At 49.4% G+C, this 20,320-nt stretch overlaps 1 protein-coding gene across 1 annotated transcript in view; it reads right to left on the minus strand.

Moving 5' to 3' along the window:
- Positions 1-20,320, minus strand: part of LDLRAD4 (low density lipoprotein receptor class A domain containing 4) — a 304,508-nt gene that overhangs the window by 94,868 nt on the left and 189,320 nt on the right. The window contains 1 exon segment of the mRNA XM_022551388.3: positions 20,117-20,257. Coding sequence (XP_022407096.1) covers positions 20,117-20,257 — 141 coding nt within the window.

Below are 20,320 nucleotides of genomic sequence, written 5' to 3' on the forward strand. Positions count from 1 at the left end.
ACACCTCAAGCAGTCCGGCTCTGAAGGCCCCAAAGGGTACTTCTGTAGGTAATGGCTCCATCCTTCCACAGCCAGTCACTCCGAGTGGAAGGCCCTAGGTGCACAGTGACCTCCAAACTATCCCCGTGGCAGACAGTCTCGGTTATGTCGTTCATTTACACACAGAGAAAAGACAGACTTGCTGTTAAGATTTTGCGCTTAAAAGGCAACAAGTATAACCAGACATTTAATAAGGAAAACTGAAGCATTGAAATGAGGCTACTGGTTGACATGAGCTCCAAAAAATGTAGGGGAATGAAAATATGCAATGCCTAATTTTATTAATCAGATTAGAGCAACTCTGTAGAAAATTACTATTCTTTGCTCATCAACACAGATAAGGCAATGTAAACACTTCCCTATTGCTACTGTGCCCAAACACTTCTCCGCTGAGCTATTAGCCAGTGTTTCATATTATAAAAATCGTAATAGAAAATTGTGGCCCAACAGCTGGATGCAGAGTTCCCAGCAATATGGAGAAACAGTTGTGTTTATGCAGAGATCAGTCTTTCAAACTGAGAGATCTCCAAAGCTCCATTTGTACTTAAAAGGCTTGTTTTTTTGTTACCCAGTAAATAACTCATTCATATTCTACAAAGAAAACCCTCTAAAATGGGAGAAAAACCCATATTTAACATTAGGGAGGGAAATGGGGCTGAAAGCAAGAAAAGCAGTCTATTTCCCCCAGCTTCTTGGACTAGATTAAAGCTTGCCTTTATAATTTAAAGTAGCCTCTACTTTTTCCACATTTGTAAGAGGCAGAAATTTCATGAAAGGCTGAGAGGCACTATCCACAAGTGCAGAAATTATGCCAGAGAACATGCTGAGAAACACATTTTTTAAAAAAGAGATCATGCGTCCTTTTCTCTTATTCTGCAGCACATTTTCCTTAGCTGCTGTGTTTTGCCAGGATGGAGGGGCAGTTGTCAGGATGGTCTGAAACCTAGCACCCTGCCAGTGGTCGTCAGGAGTGTCAGGGAACCGTGCCGAGTCAGGATCAAGCGTCAGAGTTGTGCTGGGAGTGCCCACCACAGGGTGTAAATCAGAGTCTCTGGAAGACACGGTGTATGTATGTTCGTCAACTAACTCAAAAAAAATGACAGTTTGGGAGATGAGTGTCAAGAAGTGTTTTTAAGCCTGTTTGAATATAAAATAAAACAACAGAACAGAGCTGCTTGTTCACAGGCAAGAAAGGGAGTACATCCTGTTCGTCCTCAGTCCCGCGGCCGCTGGCTGCCTGGCTCTTCCAGACCCAGGCTGGGGGATGGTGCCAACAACTGGACGGTGGGGCCTGGCAGGCTGTGCCCTTCCATAGATGAAGGAAGAGAAAGGCGTTCTCTTCGGAGACCTAATAGAGGCCTGGGGAAAGGAGGGCCCGAGAGTCTGTCCTGCCCATGCAGGTCCAGGAAGAGGTCAGCCCTCCCCAACAAGCACACACGGCACTGAATCTGGAAACTGCTGTCTGCAGGGAACCATCAATCACTTCGGAGATTCTGACAGGCGACGGGCCTGAGGGCAGCAAGTCACCCTCGGGCTGCCGCCAAAGGGCTGCACTTGCCTGTCAGCTGCCCCCCAAGAACCAGGGAGGCCCTCAGGGCAGCCCACCTCCACACAGATACCCCAGGATCTCCCCCCAGAGAGCACCTTTGCCCTCCTCCAGTCTCAGCAGCGAACTGTTCACCAAAAGGTCTGAGCCCTCTGGCTCCTTCAGTGGACAGGAGTTCCTGGATGGGGCTTTGCTTGGGGTCTCTGTACTTCTGGCCACATCCTTACTGTCCCCGCTCCGCCCCTGAAAAGCCACCAGCACCCAGTCTGCCTGGCCTCCTGGACCACCTCCCGGCTGCGCTTTGCGGCCATGTTCATCTCAGACCACACCTCACTTCTCAGTATTTATTGACTGACAGTGTCTGAGAAGATCCTAAAAGGACAGAGGCCATGGACAGGGCAGGCTGGGCGCAGGGCCTCCTGGGGCCGACTTCCTTCCCTGGAGGTTGAGGAGCACTGATACAGGGCCGCACACCCTCTGGGCATCTCCCCTTACCCCTGTGCCCTGACGCCTCTGCTGAAGCCCTCCTTACACATTTCGTTTGAAACAGCCCAAAGTGCAGATGGCAGATATCACTATCCCATTTAAGATAAAAAGAAGGAAAAGAAGGAGAGAGAGAAGTGGAGGGGAGAGTCAGATGGGAGAGAGGGAAGAGGAAAAAGATGAGGGAATGTATGTGTGTTTCGAAGTTTAACTCTGGTGCAGGAAGGTAGGAAGCAGAAAACTAGACATGTTGTAGCAAAACATCCTCCCAAAACACTGGGAAGATGTGTGAGGAGAGCCTGGAGAAGGGGTGCCTGGGCTCTGACCAGGATCCACGATGAGTTTCCCACACACAGTAGAGCCCTATAAAAAGTTTCCCCAACTACAGTAGTGACTTGACTCCAGGTGGGGCTCTCTGTAGAGAGATGCTCCAGAAGAGCTGGCTCCCAGCACAGACCCAGGCTGGCAGTGGCCCCTTTCTGTCCCTGCTCTTCAGGTGAAGGGGCACCTTCTCCCACCCCCTGATGTGTGCCTGGGCTGGGCTGGGTGCTGGGACCCAGGACACCTTCCTGGGCAGGTGGAGCTGTGCAGAAGCCTGGATGCCAGCCCAGAGGGGCTGGGCAGCTCCTCCCTAGGGAGCAGGTGGCACTGCAGGCTGCCCAGGGCCACGCCAGCACCTTCGGGGGCCACACCACATCCCATGGGAGACGGTGTCTGGGGTTGACTAGTTGATGTGCTGTTGAGTCCTGTGACCTTTCGTTACATGTGTTCATTTCCATTTTGCAGCTTTCTTCTCCTCTCATGGGGCAGTATCATTTTTTCCCTGTTTCCGATATTTGCATGGGCCCTCGAAAAGGTGGGAGACTCCAGGCTCTCTGCCTGCATCCTGCTCGGATAGAAACCCGGGTCCTGGAGCCAGGACGCACAGCAGCTGAAGGGTCCTCCGCCCGGCTCCGCTCTGGTGTTGTGTGTGTGTGTGTGTGTCTGTGTGTGTGTGTGTCTGTGTGTGTGTGTGTGTCTGTGTGTACAGGTAACCCAGCATCAGTCTACTTTCTATCCTCTGCAGGTGAGGACCACCAAGTCTAACAGAACCTGGATCGCCCAGCACAGTGACGGGCGCACACGAACCCACTCACTGAACACTGACGGGATACCTGCGAGTTTCCATGCCCTGTGCGTGCCTTGGGGACCCAGCAAAGTGCACCAAGAGGAATACCTGATGAATGGATGAGTGACCCACAGGTGATCGTGACTGTAGCTGTGGCCTTAGGGCTGCTGTACGAAAACAGGGCTTCCTCACTCCCCAGCAGGTATGCCCGAGCCCTAAATGCCATGCACGCGGCACCCTGCCCACCTCACCGCTGCCAGGTGCCAGGCCCTGAGGCTCAGGTGAGCTCTGGGGAGGGCCAGGTGGGCTCCTGCACCCTCCCCGCAGAAACAGCCATCCTCCAATTTGGACAGACCCAGCGATCTCAGCAGACAAGCCCTGGCTGTCGCCCACTCACTCGGGTGTCTTTCACCTGACTGACTACTGCAAAGTGAAAGCAAGCAAATAGGGGAGGGTGCATCTTGGTGTTCAAGATTATGAACAGAATGGAGTCATTGGTTAATATGAGCCAGGACAAAACTGCAAGGCAGAAATTCAAAATTCTATATATTTAATTTACTGCATGGCATTTAAATCATCCCTTTAAACTTGGTATACTGGAATTCTTTTGCGCATTTAAGTGACACATTTAGAACCTCTTTCTAGAATTCAGATCAACATGTCATCTAGAGAAACATCAACCACGAACAGGACAGAATCTGATCTATTTGGTCAAAAGGCCACCTCCTGTCGCCACTGCAAACATCTCTCCTCCCCATCAACTGCCTTCAGCCCCAACAGTCGTACTAAGAGGCTCTTCTGTCTCCGTAGTTCCAGAAAGGCAGCACAGCTCATCAAGGAGCTGGGCGGTCCCTTTCAGAGACCACCACCACATAAACAGAACCCACCACCCAACGCGGGGCGGGAGTGGCGCCCTCCTGCTCGGCCCCATTCGAGCCACAGCAGCCCCGAGCCCCCGCGGCTTGAGCGTATTTCACTGCTGCGATCACAGATTTCCATCTCCGCCAGTGTGCAGCTAGGTGCCAGACTGGATTCACACACTGCGTCCTAACTGTCCCCCGTGAACAGATTACACAAGAACACTGCGGGCAGGGGCTGGCAAGTGATGAAAGGGGTCACAGTGGGAAAGGCAGACCTGGTGACGACGGCCGGAGTGAGGGGCACAGGGAGGCACTCGTGTGACACCAGGAAATGCTGTCTGCCTGGTGACTTCCAGCAAACACCTGAAAATAATCACATGATTTACAAAGAAACACCTCTTCTGGATAAATGTTGTGTCCAATATTTATCTCATTCAAGTTAATAACAGACATAAAGTCACTGATTCAGGTGCTTTTTTGAGCCACGGGGACTCCAGGGATCACAATCGTTTTCCCTGCCCAGGTGGAGAAAACCCAGGCCCAAGGTGGTAACGAACCAAGATCACTGCCCAGAGTAGCAGACAGAGCCTCTGACTCTGATTCTAAGCCACTTGTGTGACAGGAGCAATGCACAAATCTATTGTCATCCACGATAAAAACAAGTTTCAGTGCTGGGCCTCCAAAAAAAATATCGTTAAGGGTCCTTCCCCTTGCAAACGTCACACCCAAAGTTCCCAAGTAACACCATGATACCGTGTCACACTGCAGCAACTCCCAGGCCTCCTTACCTCTACGATGTGGGCACTTGAACACACGGCAGCAGCGAAACAAAGTCCATCACTTGTTTCCAAAGGGAAAAGAACTGGACCGTGTATCTTTCCTCAAATACAGCCCCTGCTGTTATTCAAATGTTAACATTCACACACAATAAAACCCTGTGACACACGCTCACACACATGCATGCTCACACACATGCGTGTGCACACACACACCCCAGGAGTTAGGAGGGGAACAGGGAGGAACTAACTGGTAAAGGAAACAGACATCCGGCTGTAAGATGAACAAGGTCTGAGGACCTACCGTACAACACGGTGACTACAGGTGGCAACACTGCTGTACAAATGAAATTTTTGCTAAGAGTAGAACTTAAATATTCTCACCAAAAAAAAAAAAAAAAAGGGACAAAAGCGGTAAATATGTGAGGTGATAGATGTGATAATATACTAGGTGTCGGGAATCCTTTCACAATGTGTACGTATATCAAATCACCACAATGTACACATTAAACACCCTACAATTTTGTCAACTATACCTCAATAAGGCTGATGTTTTAAAAAATTTAAAGCAAGCTGCAAAGTACAACCATGACTTTTGACTGTTCTGACTGTGTTTCTTCAACTCCCAGCCCTGGCTGACTGGTAACCGCAGACCCCAGACCCCAGCTCCCTGGTGGCTCCGCTCGTCCCCCCAGCCCATGAGCTAAGCATCTGCCCGAGTCTCCCGGGATCAGGCCTCTCCCCTCGGAGGCTGGATCACCCTCCAGTGACTCCACTCCACGGCCTCCGCCCTGAAATAACCACACTCCCCTCCCTCACTCCCCAGCAGTGAGACCCCCGAATGGGGTCGGGCTGGGGGGGGACCCCTCCTAGCTGGTGCAGCTCTGACTATATATCTATTCAACTCCTGATGTGATTTCACACCCATTCCTTCAAATTCTTTTTTTTCTTTTTTTACATAATCATATCACAGCAGTAAGACTCTTTTCAAAACCTGTTGAAAAGCCAGACCCCTCCCCTCTTTACCTTCCCTGTAGTGTCTCAGATGGCAACTTCGAGTTCACCTGAAGGCCACCTGCTCTGTGGACAAGGCAGGGTCCTTCCAGGGGCTCCCCCTCTGTTCTCCGTCTATAAGGTTCCCTTGCCTATAAGGTGGGGCTCAGAGCTAGGTGCTCTCTCAGGACCTGCATGGGTATAACTGCCTTGTCTCACAGCCTCACTCTCCTACTCAAAACCCTTCAATGACTTCCTTCAGAATAGAGAATAAAAACTACTTGGCCCGACATCCTGGCTTTCTGTAATCTGGCCCCAATCTACCTTTCTAGTAATGCTCCTTAAAATCAGCCCTGACCTCCAAGCAAGCTGGCTTTTTGTGACCATTCCCCCACATGCCAGGCTGCTCAGGAAAGAGAGTTCTGCAAGGCCCCCACCCACGATGGGTCTGCCTTGTGCACCCACGCACCAGTGCTGTCCCACACTTGGCACTGGAGAAATTGCCCCAAACCTCTATGGATCTTCTCAAGGGCACCAGTTTACCACTAGATGGAGACCACATCCTGTACCCCTGCACCCCCCCATACTCTGCATCCTGTGCCCATCACATGCTCAACACTCACAAAAATACTCTCCACGAAATACACCCCCCAAAAGGATGTGTTGCTACTACTTAGGGTACCATTTTCTATGAGCAACCACCCCAAACACATTTTCTCTAGAGCACTCTCCAGCCCCCTGTCCTGTTCTGAAAATTAGTCCTGGCACCTGGTTTTTCTGGGAGAAGCTACCTGCACTGTCCATCAGTCCCTGTTACTCCAGGTTAAATGTCCTGACACGAGAACGAACGCAGAGCCACAAGGGACTGAGGAGGCAGCAGCCATTGCTGCTGCGGCCTTGTGGGGTTGCAGGTGCCCTGGGACATCTTTAAAACCCTCTCCATTTTTTAAGGTCAGACTGGCCTTTAAGAACTTGGATTCATGCAAGTTCCCTCCGCAAGAAGCAGACGACACTCGGAATTTCTATCTTCCAAGCACACATAACAGGAAGGGGCTGCATTTTCTTGGTTGTCCTTCTGTGGAAACTATATCAAGTCACAGACATAGACCTGAATCAAGTCGCAGAAGGTATATCACTGTCCTTGCCTGGCTCAGCCGCCCGCACCTCCCAAGACAGGGAGAGCAGCCTGCTTCCAACCCTGATGGCTGGAGAGACTGCCGGTCTGAGCACGTTCCCAGGAACAACACCTGGGTTCCCCCAGGGATCTAAGGGGAAAAGGGTCAGAGGTTAGTTCAAGTTCCTTTTTCTCCCATTTTTTAGAATAAGTGAATAAAGGAAGCCCAGAAGCCCCAGTGAAGATGAAGGGATAAAGATAAGGAGGCAACACGCCCAGGCATCCCTTCGGAAACAGGTTCTGCCAATGTGAGGGTGGGGCCTCTTCCCAAAGAGGGGAACCACACCTCACTGTTCCAGCCAAGTCCCCCCAGGAAATCTCGGGGGCCCCTGACACGGGCAGACAACGTTCTGCTCCTCTGATGATGTGAACGGAACCAAGAGGTGTTGCGGTTCACTCTCCAGACACCCAGGCTGTTGTCAGCTGGCATCACACCCCGCATGGCACCCAGATGCCACGATGAGCGCTCCTTGCAGCTTGTCCAAAATGGGGAGAATTTATGCCCTACATGTAGCTGACGGGATGGCAGGCAAGAGATTCAGGGAAGGGCGAAGCATCTCTGAGAGATGGCTATGCCTTCGGGACGACCCAGAAGACACTTCTAAGAGCCACTCTGGGAGGTCGGCTCGCTTGCTGCCTGTGGCTCCAGCTCCTGAACACAAGAGCTCATTCCTTCTTTTCCAGGGATCGTGTGCTTCATGATTAGTTTTCACCTTTGATTTCCTTTTTCTTTCCAGGCAGGACGAAGCAAAGACCACCTAGCTTTCCCGCTGCTGTTAGCTCTTGGGACATGACAAGAATGGATGAAGGAGTGAAAAAATGATTATTGCTAAACTTAGGTTGCTGGGAGTTTTTTCCAAACCAAAAGCCTATGTTGGCGTCTGCTCTGAGACGTAACTAAAAGAGCTCCAAGCCAGGTGGCTGATTCCGTGGTTGGGCCTCTGGGGCGGGGTGGGGGTGGGGGGGTGGGTACCTTCTGCAGGACAGGACACATGCTGTGATGACTGAATCTCAGTTCTATTTCTGCAGTTCCTCAAAGAGGGTCCCTTCCAAGCTTTACTGCAGACCCTCTTGGGTAATTTTTCTGAGGCAAATACATGACTAAGGACATGGAGTCCAACAACAAGGCCCCTCCCAGCTGAGCTGCATCTGCTCTGCCTGTCAGTGCCCCTCCCCCCATAACTTCATCCTGAGAGCACAGACCCACCCCGCCCCCACCCCATTCAGACTGTGAGTTTTCGTGGGTAGAAAGTCACTACTTATGTCACATAAATCCCACTCCTAGCACTGGGGAAACACTGAGCAAAGCGACCATCGGAAGGTGCTGTGTCCCAGGGTGCAGCCGAGTGGGTGCTCATGAGGGCTCCACCTCCCTGCCTCCAGCACCATTAGCAGAGTGGCCGGTCAAGAGAGCCAGCTCTGGAACGTTCTCAGAGATTCATCAGAAAAGAAAGCATGCCAGGTGAGTCTCTAAAACCCTCCCTAATTAAGAGGCTAAACCCTGGAAATAAACAGTCAGGACACACGGTGTCAACCGGAGCAGCACCAGGCTCAGCAACACACACGACTGATCCGGTCCCTCGTCTGCGTCCCACCGTTCAGGCTAGGGCGTGTCTGGGTGAGATCACTCGGCATCCTGCAGCGGCGGAGCGCAGTCTAAATCAACAGCACCATCCACTTACACCTCTCCCTTAACGCTCTCTCTAATGCCTGATATTAGTTGAGTTTGTACGAAAACTGATCCGAAAGAGAGGGCCTCTTCTCTCCCCCGACACTGCATCCCCCTCCCCCAGGAAGCAGACTCGCATTGATTTCTGTCTGATTACACGAGGGCCTGCCCTGACTTTCCCGTTACTTAAGCCGGCGTCTCAGTGCGTGTCCTCAGAGACCGGGCTCCGCTCAGGCAGGGCCGTCTAGACAGTATTCATGACCCATCTGTCTGGCAGGCCTGTGGACGGCAAACTCTATTAGAACTGAAGCCGCGCCTCCCGCCCGCTCTCCCTTTGCAAAGCAGGAATCTGACACTGAAAATTACTATCATTGTTGCAGTTCTCAAAATAGCACTGCCAGACTTTCATTAACATCCACGCTAGACTACTAAATATTTAAAGAAGTGGATAAATTTCATCTGAAGTGGGACAGCCCCGTACACATGAAAGCAGTAACAGAATCAAAATGTAAATCTAAGAGGTAGTTTTTATCCAGTAAATTTAGTGTCACAGCAGGAGGAAAGGAAGCCTAGGGTTTACTGAAACTCCCTCCCATTTGTTCTCTGCCTTTGTTTATTTGAAAAGGCAGAGTTGCCTTCCAAGTTCTTACAAGATTTTAATTGACAGAAAACCGTCTTGGAGAAACAGAGGCACAAACCAAAGGGGCGGGCGGGGAGGGGCCCTTCTGGCATGAAGGAGGAGGGTGAGCCTGCCCCTCTGTGGGCGGCGGGGTAGCTGCTGCACCCTGACCTTGTTTAAATGCCATCCTGGGTCATTTACACACAAGCCAGTAATTGTTTTGCCATGGATTCCTTTTTTAAGCTGAAAAAGGGGTGGGCAGCCCTGTCAAAAGAACACACACTGCTGTGCAGAACAGCTTGGTTCAAGCAGAGCGGCCTCTACTACTGGCCTTGACCAAGGCAGGAGCCACCCCACCAACATCCCTGCCCTGGGGCAACACAACGCACTGGGAGACCATCCCACCCTCCCTGTGGAGGCCACATCAGAGTGTGATCCACTGAGGGCATCTGGAGGGGCCACAGAGCTCACAAGACCCAGCGGTGCATCAGGGGTACAGGGCTAACAGTCCACGTCTGACTAAGGGGGGGGCTCTGTGCTCACAGCAGGTGAAGGAGAGTAAGCAGTGGCAGAAATGGAGGCACCCTGTTCACTGGGTCCCACCAGCTCCCGTGTTCACATTTCCACCCTCCTGATCAGAAAGGAAAACGGAAAGGGGAACTGACTTCCTGCAGGTCATATATATATAGGACACAGCCGGGCGGAACTGAAGAAGGGATTAATTACTCCAACAATCTGTAGAGGAAACCTGAAGGAACTCAACAAAACCAATGATCCCTGATACAGTAGGGATCTTGGGTTAATATTTTGGAATCTACTTGAAAATCCAGGATGAAATGAAGATTACCATCGTCTATATATCAATTAAAAACTGCCATATAAACAATTGCTCTTGGAGCCCTCACTTCTATGGGCCTTCATAATAATACATTGTTTGTTTGATCTCCACCCTACAAACCTTTAAAAACTGATGCGTAAATCCTTATCCTACTAAAAAAATATCATGAAAAAACAAAAAACAAACACCTAGAAGCAAAAACAAACAAACAAAAACCACAGCCTGAATTTAGTTCCTCGCTTCAACATGTTCTAGCTGGGTGACCCTGAATAAATTACTTAACCTCTCTGAGCACTGTTCCCTAGGCAACCTTTCTAGATTTCTAGGTTTTGAGATAAATTACATGATGCATGTAAACAGCCGGCACTCAGCAAATGGCAGCTCTCTGCCCACCTCATCCCCATCCTAAGAAGCCACAGGCCTTCAGATAAATTCCTTGCACCGCTAATCATCAGAGAAGTACAGCTATGTTGCTGCTTTGCTTTTGGTAAGTGGTGATGAGATGAGTGGGAAGCAGCAGCGGGTGAAGCCCCGGCTGGTGCGTCCTGGCGCCCGGCTGTCAACATTTAAGATGAGGAGGGAGTGGAGGGCTGGCCCAGCACAGCGCCCTCCGCAGCAGCATTCGGGCTACTCTTCCACGGGGCCTTTGCTGAGAAACACGAACTACTTCGAAAGACAAGATTGAGAGCAACAGCAAGAGTTTAATGTGGACTGTCTGTCAGAAAGTAGTACTGTGTCAACGTTACATTTTCTGGGCTTTGGTAACTACACTATGGTTATGGAAGAGAATGTCTTTCTCTTAGGAAATACACATTTAAGTATTTTTGGGTGAAGAGACATGGTGCCTGCAACTTACTACGTGCAAGGCATTATTCTAACTGCTTTACCTAAACTATTTTACTAAATCCTTAGAACAATCCTTTGAGGGAGATACCAATACTATTATTGTCTTTGTTTCACAAAGGAGAAAAATCAAGGTATAAGGAGGTTCAGCAACTTGCCTAAAGCCACAATCAGTGAGTGGGGACTGCAGACTGTAACTCAGGGCCTCATCTTGGATTTTCTAGTTGGAACAAACTGCAGGCCCAGCACCGTTTGCAGGGCTGTTTACAGCACAGCCAGCAGCAGTACAAAGCCGGTCCCAGGGACACACTGGCAGGAAGCGGGACCTGCGCTGGTAGACTGACCAGGTCACTGATGCGACAAGCAGCACACCCACACGTGCCAGCACACGCGCACCTAATCTAGTCAAGTCACCTCTGGGCCCCGCACAAACCAGCCCTTCCTGTGCCCCAGGAGGGCTTGTCTCCCAGGGGCTCTGCACTGGGAAACCGAGACCCCAGTAGAGCACAGGGCATCCTGCCACACTGCTGGCCACAGAATGAACCCCAACTAGAGTAGGGACATACTCCAGTGAGTTTGGGTGTTGGCAGTAACCAATATACACCGTAATGACAGACAATTTGGGGAACAGACCTTACGTCCCCTCTGTGTCCTATCACGCAGGCTGCCAGGGCTGAATAAGTATTCTCACCCTCCAGGTCTACTTGCAGGGCACTAGGCCACGCAAAACACAAGTTTTTTTCATCCTCCGGTCCGACTTGAGTTTTCAAAAATAATCACATTCAATAATCTGCAAAAATACTGATTCACTATGCTGTACACCTGAAACTAACACAATATTGTAAACCAACTATACTTGCATAAAAAATTTCTTCAATTTTTAAAAAGCTTATCAAACAGGAACAGAGCCCTATAGCTAATATAGAAATTAAATTTGCAGTTAAAAGCATTTGTTCAAAGAAAACCCTAAGCCCAGATGGCTTCAATGGTGTATTTTATAAAATATTTGAAGAAGAAATAATAGCAATTCTACATAATCTCTAAACTATTGATGCATATAACGCAGAGGAAAATCAAAATAATTATGCTGGATGAAAGAAGCCAAACAGAAGAGTGTGCACATTATGATTCCAGTTATATAAACTCTAGAAAATACAAGCCAATCTATAAAGACACCAATCCATCAGTGGTCGCCTGGGGTGCAGACAGGGAGCTAAGACAGGAAGGGACCACAGGAGAGTGACAAACATGTTGGGCAGATGGACACACCATGGTTAATTTGTGATGGTTTCATGGGTATATTCCTATGTAAAACTTACCAAATTGTAATTGCTAAATATGTGCACTTTCCTGTGTGTCAATTATTTCACAAAAGCTGTTTAAAGATAGATATATAGCCAACTGAAAAAACAAAGTAAAAAAAAAAAAAATCACATTCATCCATTCACTCAGCACGTATTTATAGGGCCACTCACTGTATATTGTATACACCACACACTGTATACTATATATGCCATGCAACGTATACTATATATGCCACGCACTATGGGAGGCACTAAGGCTACAGCTGAAACCCTTGTAGTCACTGTTCAACTAAGGGCCATGCTGACAGCTTGCTGGGAAGTAACAGAGGAAGGATAAATGGTTTTCAATTCAATTCAGCAGATCCTTTTCAAGTGCCGACATGTACAGTCCATGCTTCATTAGGAGTGCCAGGGCTTCCAAAGATGTGAGCACAGCCCCTGTCTTCAAAGAGCTTAACACTTGAAATCATTCTTGTCCACATGTGATGATGAAGCAAAACAGTCAACACCTTAAGAGGGACACAAGATGTTGTAGGGTTCCAAGCAGGAGAAATTATTTCTGGTAAGGGATAGTGACCAATCAGGAAAGTGACCAACCTGATGTAACTGGCAAAACACTAAGACAGAAAATACCAAAAGGACTGTCTGGTCTGGGGGTGGAGGAAGAAATAACTGGTTCAGCTTTGAATGCTCAGGAGTTGGAGAGGTTTGGGAGAAGCCTTACGAGCAGAGTTGGATACTTCATCTGAGCTGGAGATAAGAATACGGGCGTGGCTTTGATGCCAAGTGGTGTCTAGAATTCCACAGACAAGGGCAAGGACCAGGCTGGAACCCGGCGGACAGAGGAGCCGCCACAGAGAAGGAGCAGCCGGAGGTGTCCAGGGAGACTTGGACCCTAAGGGAACGGAGAATCTCAAAGAGGGGATGATAAACCTTACCGACTATGGAGAAAAGGCCAGAAAGAGAAGAAATGGGAAGAAAAAAAAAAAAATCCATGGGATCTGGCCGTGAACAAGCAACCCAGCAAAAGCAGCCAGGGGAGAGCAGTGGTGAGTAAGAAGGGGCTGGAGAGGGCGGGTGGGGGCGAGCTGAGCTGCTCCAGGAGGGAAAGGGACAGGGAAGGCCCGGCCAGGGCAAGCGCAGGGGAGGGCAGGGGAGGGCTCCACCCAGGAATGGCAAGGACCTGAGGGCTGCTCGGGCCCTCCCTAACAGAGGCCACGCTGCCCTTGGGTCTGCGAGGCTGATGCAGCAGCGGGCAGTGGACTCAGAGGCACAGGGCGGTCAGAAGGCACTTGGGGAAGTCAGAGGGAGGAAGGTGAAGGTGAGGGGCCTGGAGGAGAAGGAAGGATCAGCCAGGGGAGGCGACAGAGCGGCTGGTGAGACCCCTGGTGCTGGGGAACAGGACTCTGCACTCCTGGAGTCTCACTTCCTTGAAGTTAAACAGGCCACTGAGAATCACAGAATCCTAGATAAAATTGTAACAGAGAGGAGCCAATCCTGACTCCATCTTGGATCTGTTTCTTTTACTTTAACCTTTGCTTCCCGCTGCTTTTGTTCACTAAAAGGATACTGTTTAGCAGACCTACGAGAGAATGGACTTGAGGACATAGGGAGCGGGAAGGGTAAGCTGGGACAAAGTGAGAGAGTGGCATGGACATATATATACTACCAAACGTAAAATAGATAGCTAGTGGGAAGCAGCCGCATAGGACAAGGAGATCAGCTCGGTGCTTTGTGACCACCTAGAGGGGTGGGATAGGGAGGGTGCGAGGGAGGGAGATGCAAGAGGGTAGAGATATGGGGGGGGATATATGTATATGTATAGCTGATTCACTTTGTTATAAAGCAGAAACTAACACATCATTGTAAAGCAATTATACTCCAATAAAGATGTTAAAAAAAAAAAAAAAGGATACTGTCTATACACAGTGGCCTGCCTCAGGGAACCCTGTCCCTCTGCCTGAATGTTAAACCAAAGTGCCTTTGTTCAGCGAAGCATTCGGACCCTGTCCACCTGTGGATGGCTGCAAGAAAGAAGAAATTAACACATCCCCTCCCCAAGGCTGGCCATTCCAGGAGATATTTGCAAAACTTACGGCCTTTTTACTTTACTTCCTCATCTCCTCCCCCTCTGTTCTATGAAAGAAACAGGCATCCAAACCCCGATAAGATGGTTTTTAGGACACACTAGTCTGTCATCTTCTCTGTCTGCCGGCTGTCCGAATAAAGTCGTATTCCTTGCCTCAACACCTCGTCTCCCAATTTACTGGCCTGTCATGTGGTGAGCAGAGCGAGCTCGGACTCAGTGACAAAACCTGGGAGCTGGTCACACCCAAGTGCAGCAGAGGTTGTTCCTAAAAAGGTTCCATGTACACAACTAGACATTTTAATTCATCCGTTCAGAATGACACTGATCACCTCTGAAGCGCTAGAGGGAACCTTCTCGTTATTAAGAAAACTGATGCAATATGAGATCTACTTCCTGGTAATCACACAGTAAATGGGAGTTTCTCTTTATAGAAGTATCCCCACTAGTAAATGGAGAAAAAAGGGCAGAATTAGGTCATGACTGCTTTGCAACCCCCCAATGACTGACGATAATCACATAACAGAACGAGCCCCCCGATGTGGACAGCAGGACCTCAGAGTGCCTTCATTCACACCTGAGCCTCCCCAAACTTGGAGACCCGACCATTGACAGACAGGAAGCCTGAGAGGTGGTGAGCACACGTCCCGGGGAAGCGGGGCACAATCTGGAGCGTGAGACACTGCCACCAGACAGTCCAGACCTTCCACCCAGATCAAGGCGGTGGCTGAGTGTGTGTGTGTGTGTGTGTGTGTGTGTGTGCGCGCGCGCGCGCGGCCCAGATAGAAAACACTCCTCAGGGGACAGCACAGCATCCTGGAACAACGCTTAGGGCCCCTTTGGATCCTGCTTCAAACAAACTGTAAACATAACAAAACAATTTATAAGACAGCTGGAGAAATATGAATGTTATTAGAGAATTATCGTTAATGAAATAAACAAAAAATAAAGGTCCGGTCTCTGTGAAGCCTGGTTGTGAATAGGTTTCTACATGGTTACGAACATGGTCCCAAATACACAGTGCTGATGTTCAGTGACTCGCTGTGCGGATGTCTCTGTACACTGCACGTGACTCAAGATGTCACACTGACACCTTGAACTCACAGTGCTGTGTGTCGACTCTATCTTGACAAAGCTGAGTGAGTGGGTGAAGGAATAAAGTCCTGGGGAGGCGGGGAGCAGACAGCCAGACATGGGGCACAGGGGAGCACAGCTCGGTGACAAGGAGAGTGCCAGTCCCTTTGGAAAAAACCGACGAAGGTGGGAAGAGCTGGAGAGCTGATTTGGGAAGAAAGACACTCAGCTCAGATTTTAATGTGCTGAATTTATCTTATTTGGTAGTTATTACCCTAAACAGCCCTGGGCAAAAAAACAGTTTCCTTCTGAAAAGTCCTGAAGTTAAAATCCTGGCTGAATCGGGGAACTTTATTAGCATCAGCTCATCTGACTTTGAGATTACGTTTACTAGGCCACCAATGAAGAAAGAAGCAAAGAGCCACCAGTAACGGTGAGAGTGCCACCCTCTCCTCCCACCGCCCCCCCCATGTCGGACCCCCTCATTCACTGGAGGTGAAGCTGTCGCAGGGACCCCTCTGTGCTCACCAGCTCCAGGGCATGACTCCTGAGCAGTGACTGAGGAAGGCCTGCTCTTGCCAATGCCTTCAAAGCACATGGTTCCTTCAAGGCTGCTCAGTGCCTGCTTCTCAGAAGCCAGAGAAACTGCTCCCGCCACCAAGATGTGGCACAGGGGCTTCAAAGAGTAGTGGGTTTGCGGAGCCAAAGCCCAGTGAGGAGGGCCAGCATCACAGGCGACAGGCAGGCTGTGCAGCTGGGGACCCAAGGTCCGTCCCTTCAGTGACAAGGGCAGGAGGTGTGGCGTGACTGGCTCGCTCTCTGCCTCCAGCCTCCCGCCAAGGCCTCGCTCACCCACACTCCACCGTCCTTGGCCCTGACACCCAGCACGCCTCCTCTGCGAAGCCAACGTGACCACGTCCCAGCAGAACGGTCCTCTGTGGACTCCTGGACCACGAATTGCTGGGGCCACTCGGCTTGGTAGCCTGTGTTCATGTTGAGTCGTCTTTGTACGAGTGTCTTTCAGTTCCCCAAAAGACACTCCTTCGCATTGAGGTGGCTTCTCTTGTTGCACAGCATGGGCTCTGGGTGCGTGGGCTTCAGTAGTTGTGGCTCGCGAGCTCTAGAGCACAGGCTCAGCAGTTGTGGCGCACGGGCTTAGTTGCTCCGCGGCATGGGGGATCTTCCCAGACCAGGGCTCGAACCCGTGCCCCCTACATTGATGTTCAGTGACTCGCTGTGCGGATGTCTCTGTACACTGTACGTGACACCAGGGAAGTCCCTCAGAAGTACAATGTTTTGATGGAGGAACAGAAAAGACATGGGAAAAGCTGGCCACAGCATTTCCTTCTTCTGTAAAAAGATGAACCAGCAAGACGCCTTCCCCGTGAAACACTTGGCATAGCCCCGTCCCCACACCTGTGCAGGGCCTTGGGGCCCACTGAACCAGGGCCTCACCTCAGGCCACGGATCAGCAAGGCAGAGAAGCAGTGAGACCACTCAGGAAGGAAAAGTTTCTTACAGCTACTATAAGGGCTTCTATTATCATTAGCACTGCTGCCTTCACAAATGACAGTGACATTTTCTTTCTAACCTTAATTCATTCTAAATTTTAGCAAATATGAAATGAGAGAGAGGACCAAGACACCTGAGCCAGGGCGCATGCCCACAGCCAACAACACAGGCAGAAAACTGATTCCACCCTGCTTGAACCTAAGTGCGATCAAAGAGTAGAACACTGAGTGTTTCCCTTACTTGGGTACAAAGCAGATCAAGTAAATGACTCTTGTTCTTAGACAGGAATAAGGAGAAAGCACTCTTTGTTTTCTTAGGATGCATTAGTCTGTAGACAAGAAGTCCTGTAATATTCCAAGTTCCCAAGGCAGGGAGGAAGTGGCGCCCCCAACAGAGGTACGCCTGCTGCAGATGCAGGCTGGTGGGCCCTGCAGACCCCCTCCCAAGTGGAGAGCATCCAAGCCCTGCCGGGCAGCTGAGGGGGAGTAGAACAGCCTTTGCTCTGTGCTCTTGCCTGGCAGACCAAGGGAAGGAGAGTACAGTCATTCGGTACCCAATCACCCTGCAGCAGCACAGAGGAGAGAGCAGCCACAGCAAACCCATATGTGATGAGAGGCCCCTGAGCCAGCAGGGGAGCGAGGACCGTGGGCCAGGCCCAGCAAACCCCCTTCAGCTGGCGGCTCCCCAGCAGGCCTTCTGCAGGGGCAGAGGAAGTGGGAAATGCCCAGAACCTCTGAGGATGAACTCGCCTGTGGATGCCTGGAACCCATGCTCCACCTGAAGGAGGCTCTGCCGTGCAGACAGATGGCAGCAGTCACGGAGGTCCCCTCCCCAAGATGTCCCACATGGCAAGCAGGGACGAAGACAGATGAGACGATGATGCAGACCGCACTCTTCATGTGTGTTATTTCATGTAAATCCTCATAGCAACCTTATATGGCAGAAATTATTCTCATTTTGCAGAGTGAGAAACTAAGCCTTAAAGGGGTTCAGGTGCTTCCTTAAGCTAGAACTAGAACCCAGGTTAACCTGAAGCCACAGCCCTCATCCTGCCCTTTGTCATTGTGTCTCCTGACTTTCCAATCTTCTTAAAAGACAGCATATTGTAAACAGCCTCCCATTTTGGCTACAAGGGCACAAGCCTTGTTACATCTGAACACTAGGGACCAATAGCTTGCCAACAGGATCTTAAGATTCCTCTATTAGGATACAAACTACTATATATAAAAAAAATAAACAACAAGGTCCTACTGTACAGCACAGGGAACTATATACAATATCCTGTGAGAAACGAGAAACCATAATGGAAAAGAATATATATATGTACAACTGAATCACTTTACTGTACAGCAGAAATTAACACAACATTGTAAATCAACTATACAAACTCTCAGAGCTCCCTGGGCAATGCTGAGCCACTTACAGATGTAACTGCTTCACCTGGCTTCTAAGCAAAATTAAAGTGTTCACATTTTAAAAAATGAATGGAAAAGATATCTGGAAATCCGCTTTATAAACCAGGAAATACTGATGAGAAAGGGGAAGAGGCTGGGAGGAAGGGACACCGCAGGACTGCAGCAGTGGCAGGACCTACGTGAAGGGGAAACACCTCCGGGAAGTGCCCCTGGGCAGAGGCCAGAGGTGCGTCCTGCCTGCTTTTCACAGGAGCTCCGACCAGGCGAGACCCCACGCAGGGTCCTGATGTCCTACCCACCATCTGTTGTGTAAGTGTGTACGTTACTCAAGTCTAGAGAACACAAGTGAGATGTTGCCTCCACTCTGCTCTTCTCCTTCTAAGACCCCGGCTTGAGGCTGACTGGCCTGTATCAAGTGCTCGGTACCAACCAGACTCTAAGTGCTTCCTGTGGACCATCCCACTTAATCCTCACGCCCTCCATGCAGATGAGGCTCAGAGCTGCCGGACGGGGCCAGGCAGGCATGGCTCACTGAGGGGTCCCTTCCTCCTCTGGGTCTAGGCAGGCATACTGAGCAAATTACAGTGTTGACGACCACAAAGGCTACTGCAGAAAACATCGCCAGAGGAAGCATATGGACTAAACACCAAGAAAGCACACAGCTCACCTTAAACTGTCTTCTCAAAGTATCGAGATGGGACTCTATAAGAAGGCTCAATATAAGAAAATGCAAACTGACACAACAGAAACGACAGCACAATTAGACTCCCGATTTAGCAGGAATAAGTAGCAGGCTTAAAACTCACAGCTTTCCCCCAACATAAAAACACAGTGGGAATAGAGAAAACTGCTTCTCTTTTAAAATCCCCTCCCATTTCACATTATAGGATCAGTATTACATAGTCTGATCTCTAGAACAAAAATTTTAGAATCTGTAAATAAAAACAAATATAACTTCTCACAATAATGTCAGTAAAAGTGGGGAGAGAAGTCACATGTTTCCTGAGATGATCTCAGTGGGAAGACCCCTGATGAGGGTCAGTGCTGTAAAACATCCGTGACCGCAACCCGCTTCCCTCAGCCCAGGAAACACAGGAGGCAACAAGCCACTTCCCTACGAGAAGTTTTCCCTAAGAGAAGTTCGGCAGTGTTTCCAAACCACCTTCTTGCTCCTTCCGCTTCATAAAAGCCATGAGATCAAAAATGAATGAACTTTGTACTCGGATTTCACCTTCTTCCAGTTCAAGAAATGCTCACAGCCTCAGTCTGGGAATTCACACAGGGAAACATCTCACTCAGGTTGCTTTCCATCCAATATCAAATAGAAAAACACATCATCGCAACCTTTTTTAAAAGTCCCATATAAACTTTTTCTATTTTCTTATTTTAATTACTAGTTTAATTGTGGACCCTCTATGTACCTTTCTTTGCTTATTTAAAATTATTTTTAAATTATTGTTTAAAATTACTCTAAAAAATTCTACAAAACCAGTATGAAGAATACTAAGTCAATATATTATTTCTTGGGATCAGTCACTGCTTCTAGATAAGCAGTAGAAAGCCTCTACCAAAACACAGGCCGCTCAAAGTGGAAGAAACTTCTGACTCTCAGACACACCATATTTCTATCCTAAAAGAAAACATGCCCTTTGTGAAAACACAAACCTCTTCTCTTAACCAAAAAACAACATCCTTCCCACTTCCCCAGGTCGCTGCCTCCTAACCATCCCCAAACACAACCAACTGAATGATACCAAGGTGAGCGGGAGGGACTTACAGCTGAAGATGCCCGGAGGTGGATGTTCAGTCACCAGGAGACAGTTTTCTTCATCACTGTTGTCCCCACAGTCGTTCTGTTGGTTACAGACCAGTGAACCAAGATACAAGCATTGCCCGCTGGTGCAGGTGAATTTGCACTCTGAAAAAGCACAATATAAAGCATGCAGTTGTCAATGCCAGCCTGATGCTCTTCAGCTGCTAC

The sequence above is a fragment of the Delphinapterus leucas genome, chromosome 14 (genome assembly GCF_059928025.1).
Source record: "Delphinapterus leucas isolate spDelLeu-1000000601 "Yukka" chromosome 14, BTC_Dleu_Yukka2, whole genome shotgun sequence".
NCBI classification, from domain to species: domain Eukaryota; kingdom Metazoa; phylum Chordata; class Mammalia; order Artiodactyla; family Monodontidae; genus Delphinapterus; species Delphinapterus leucas.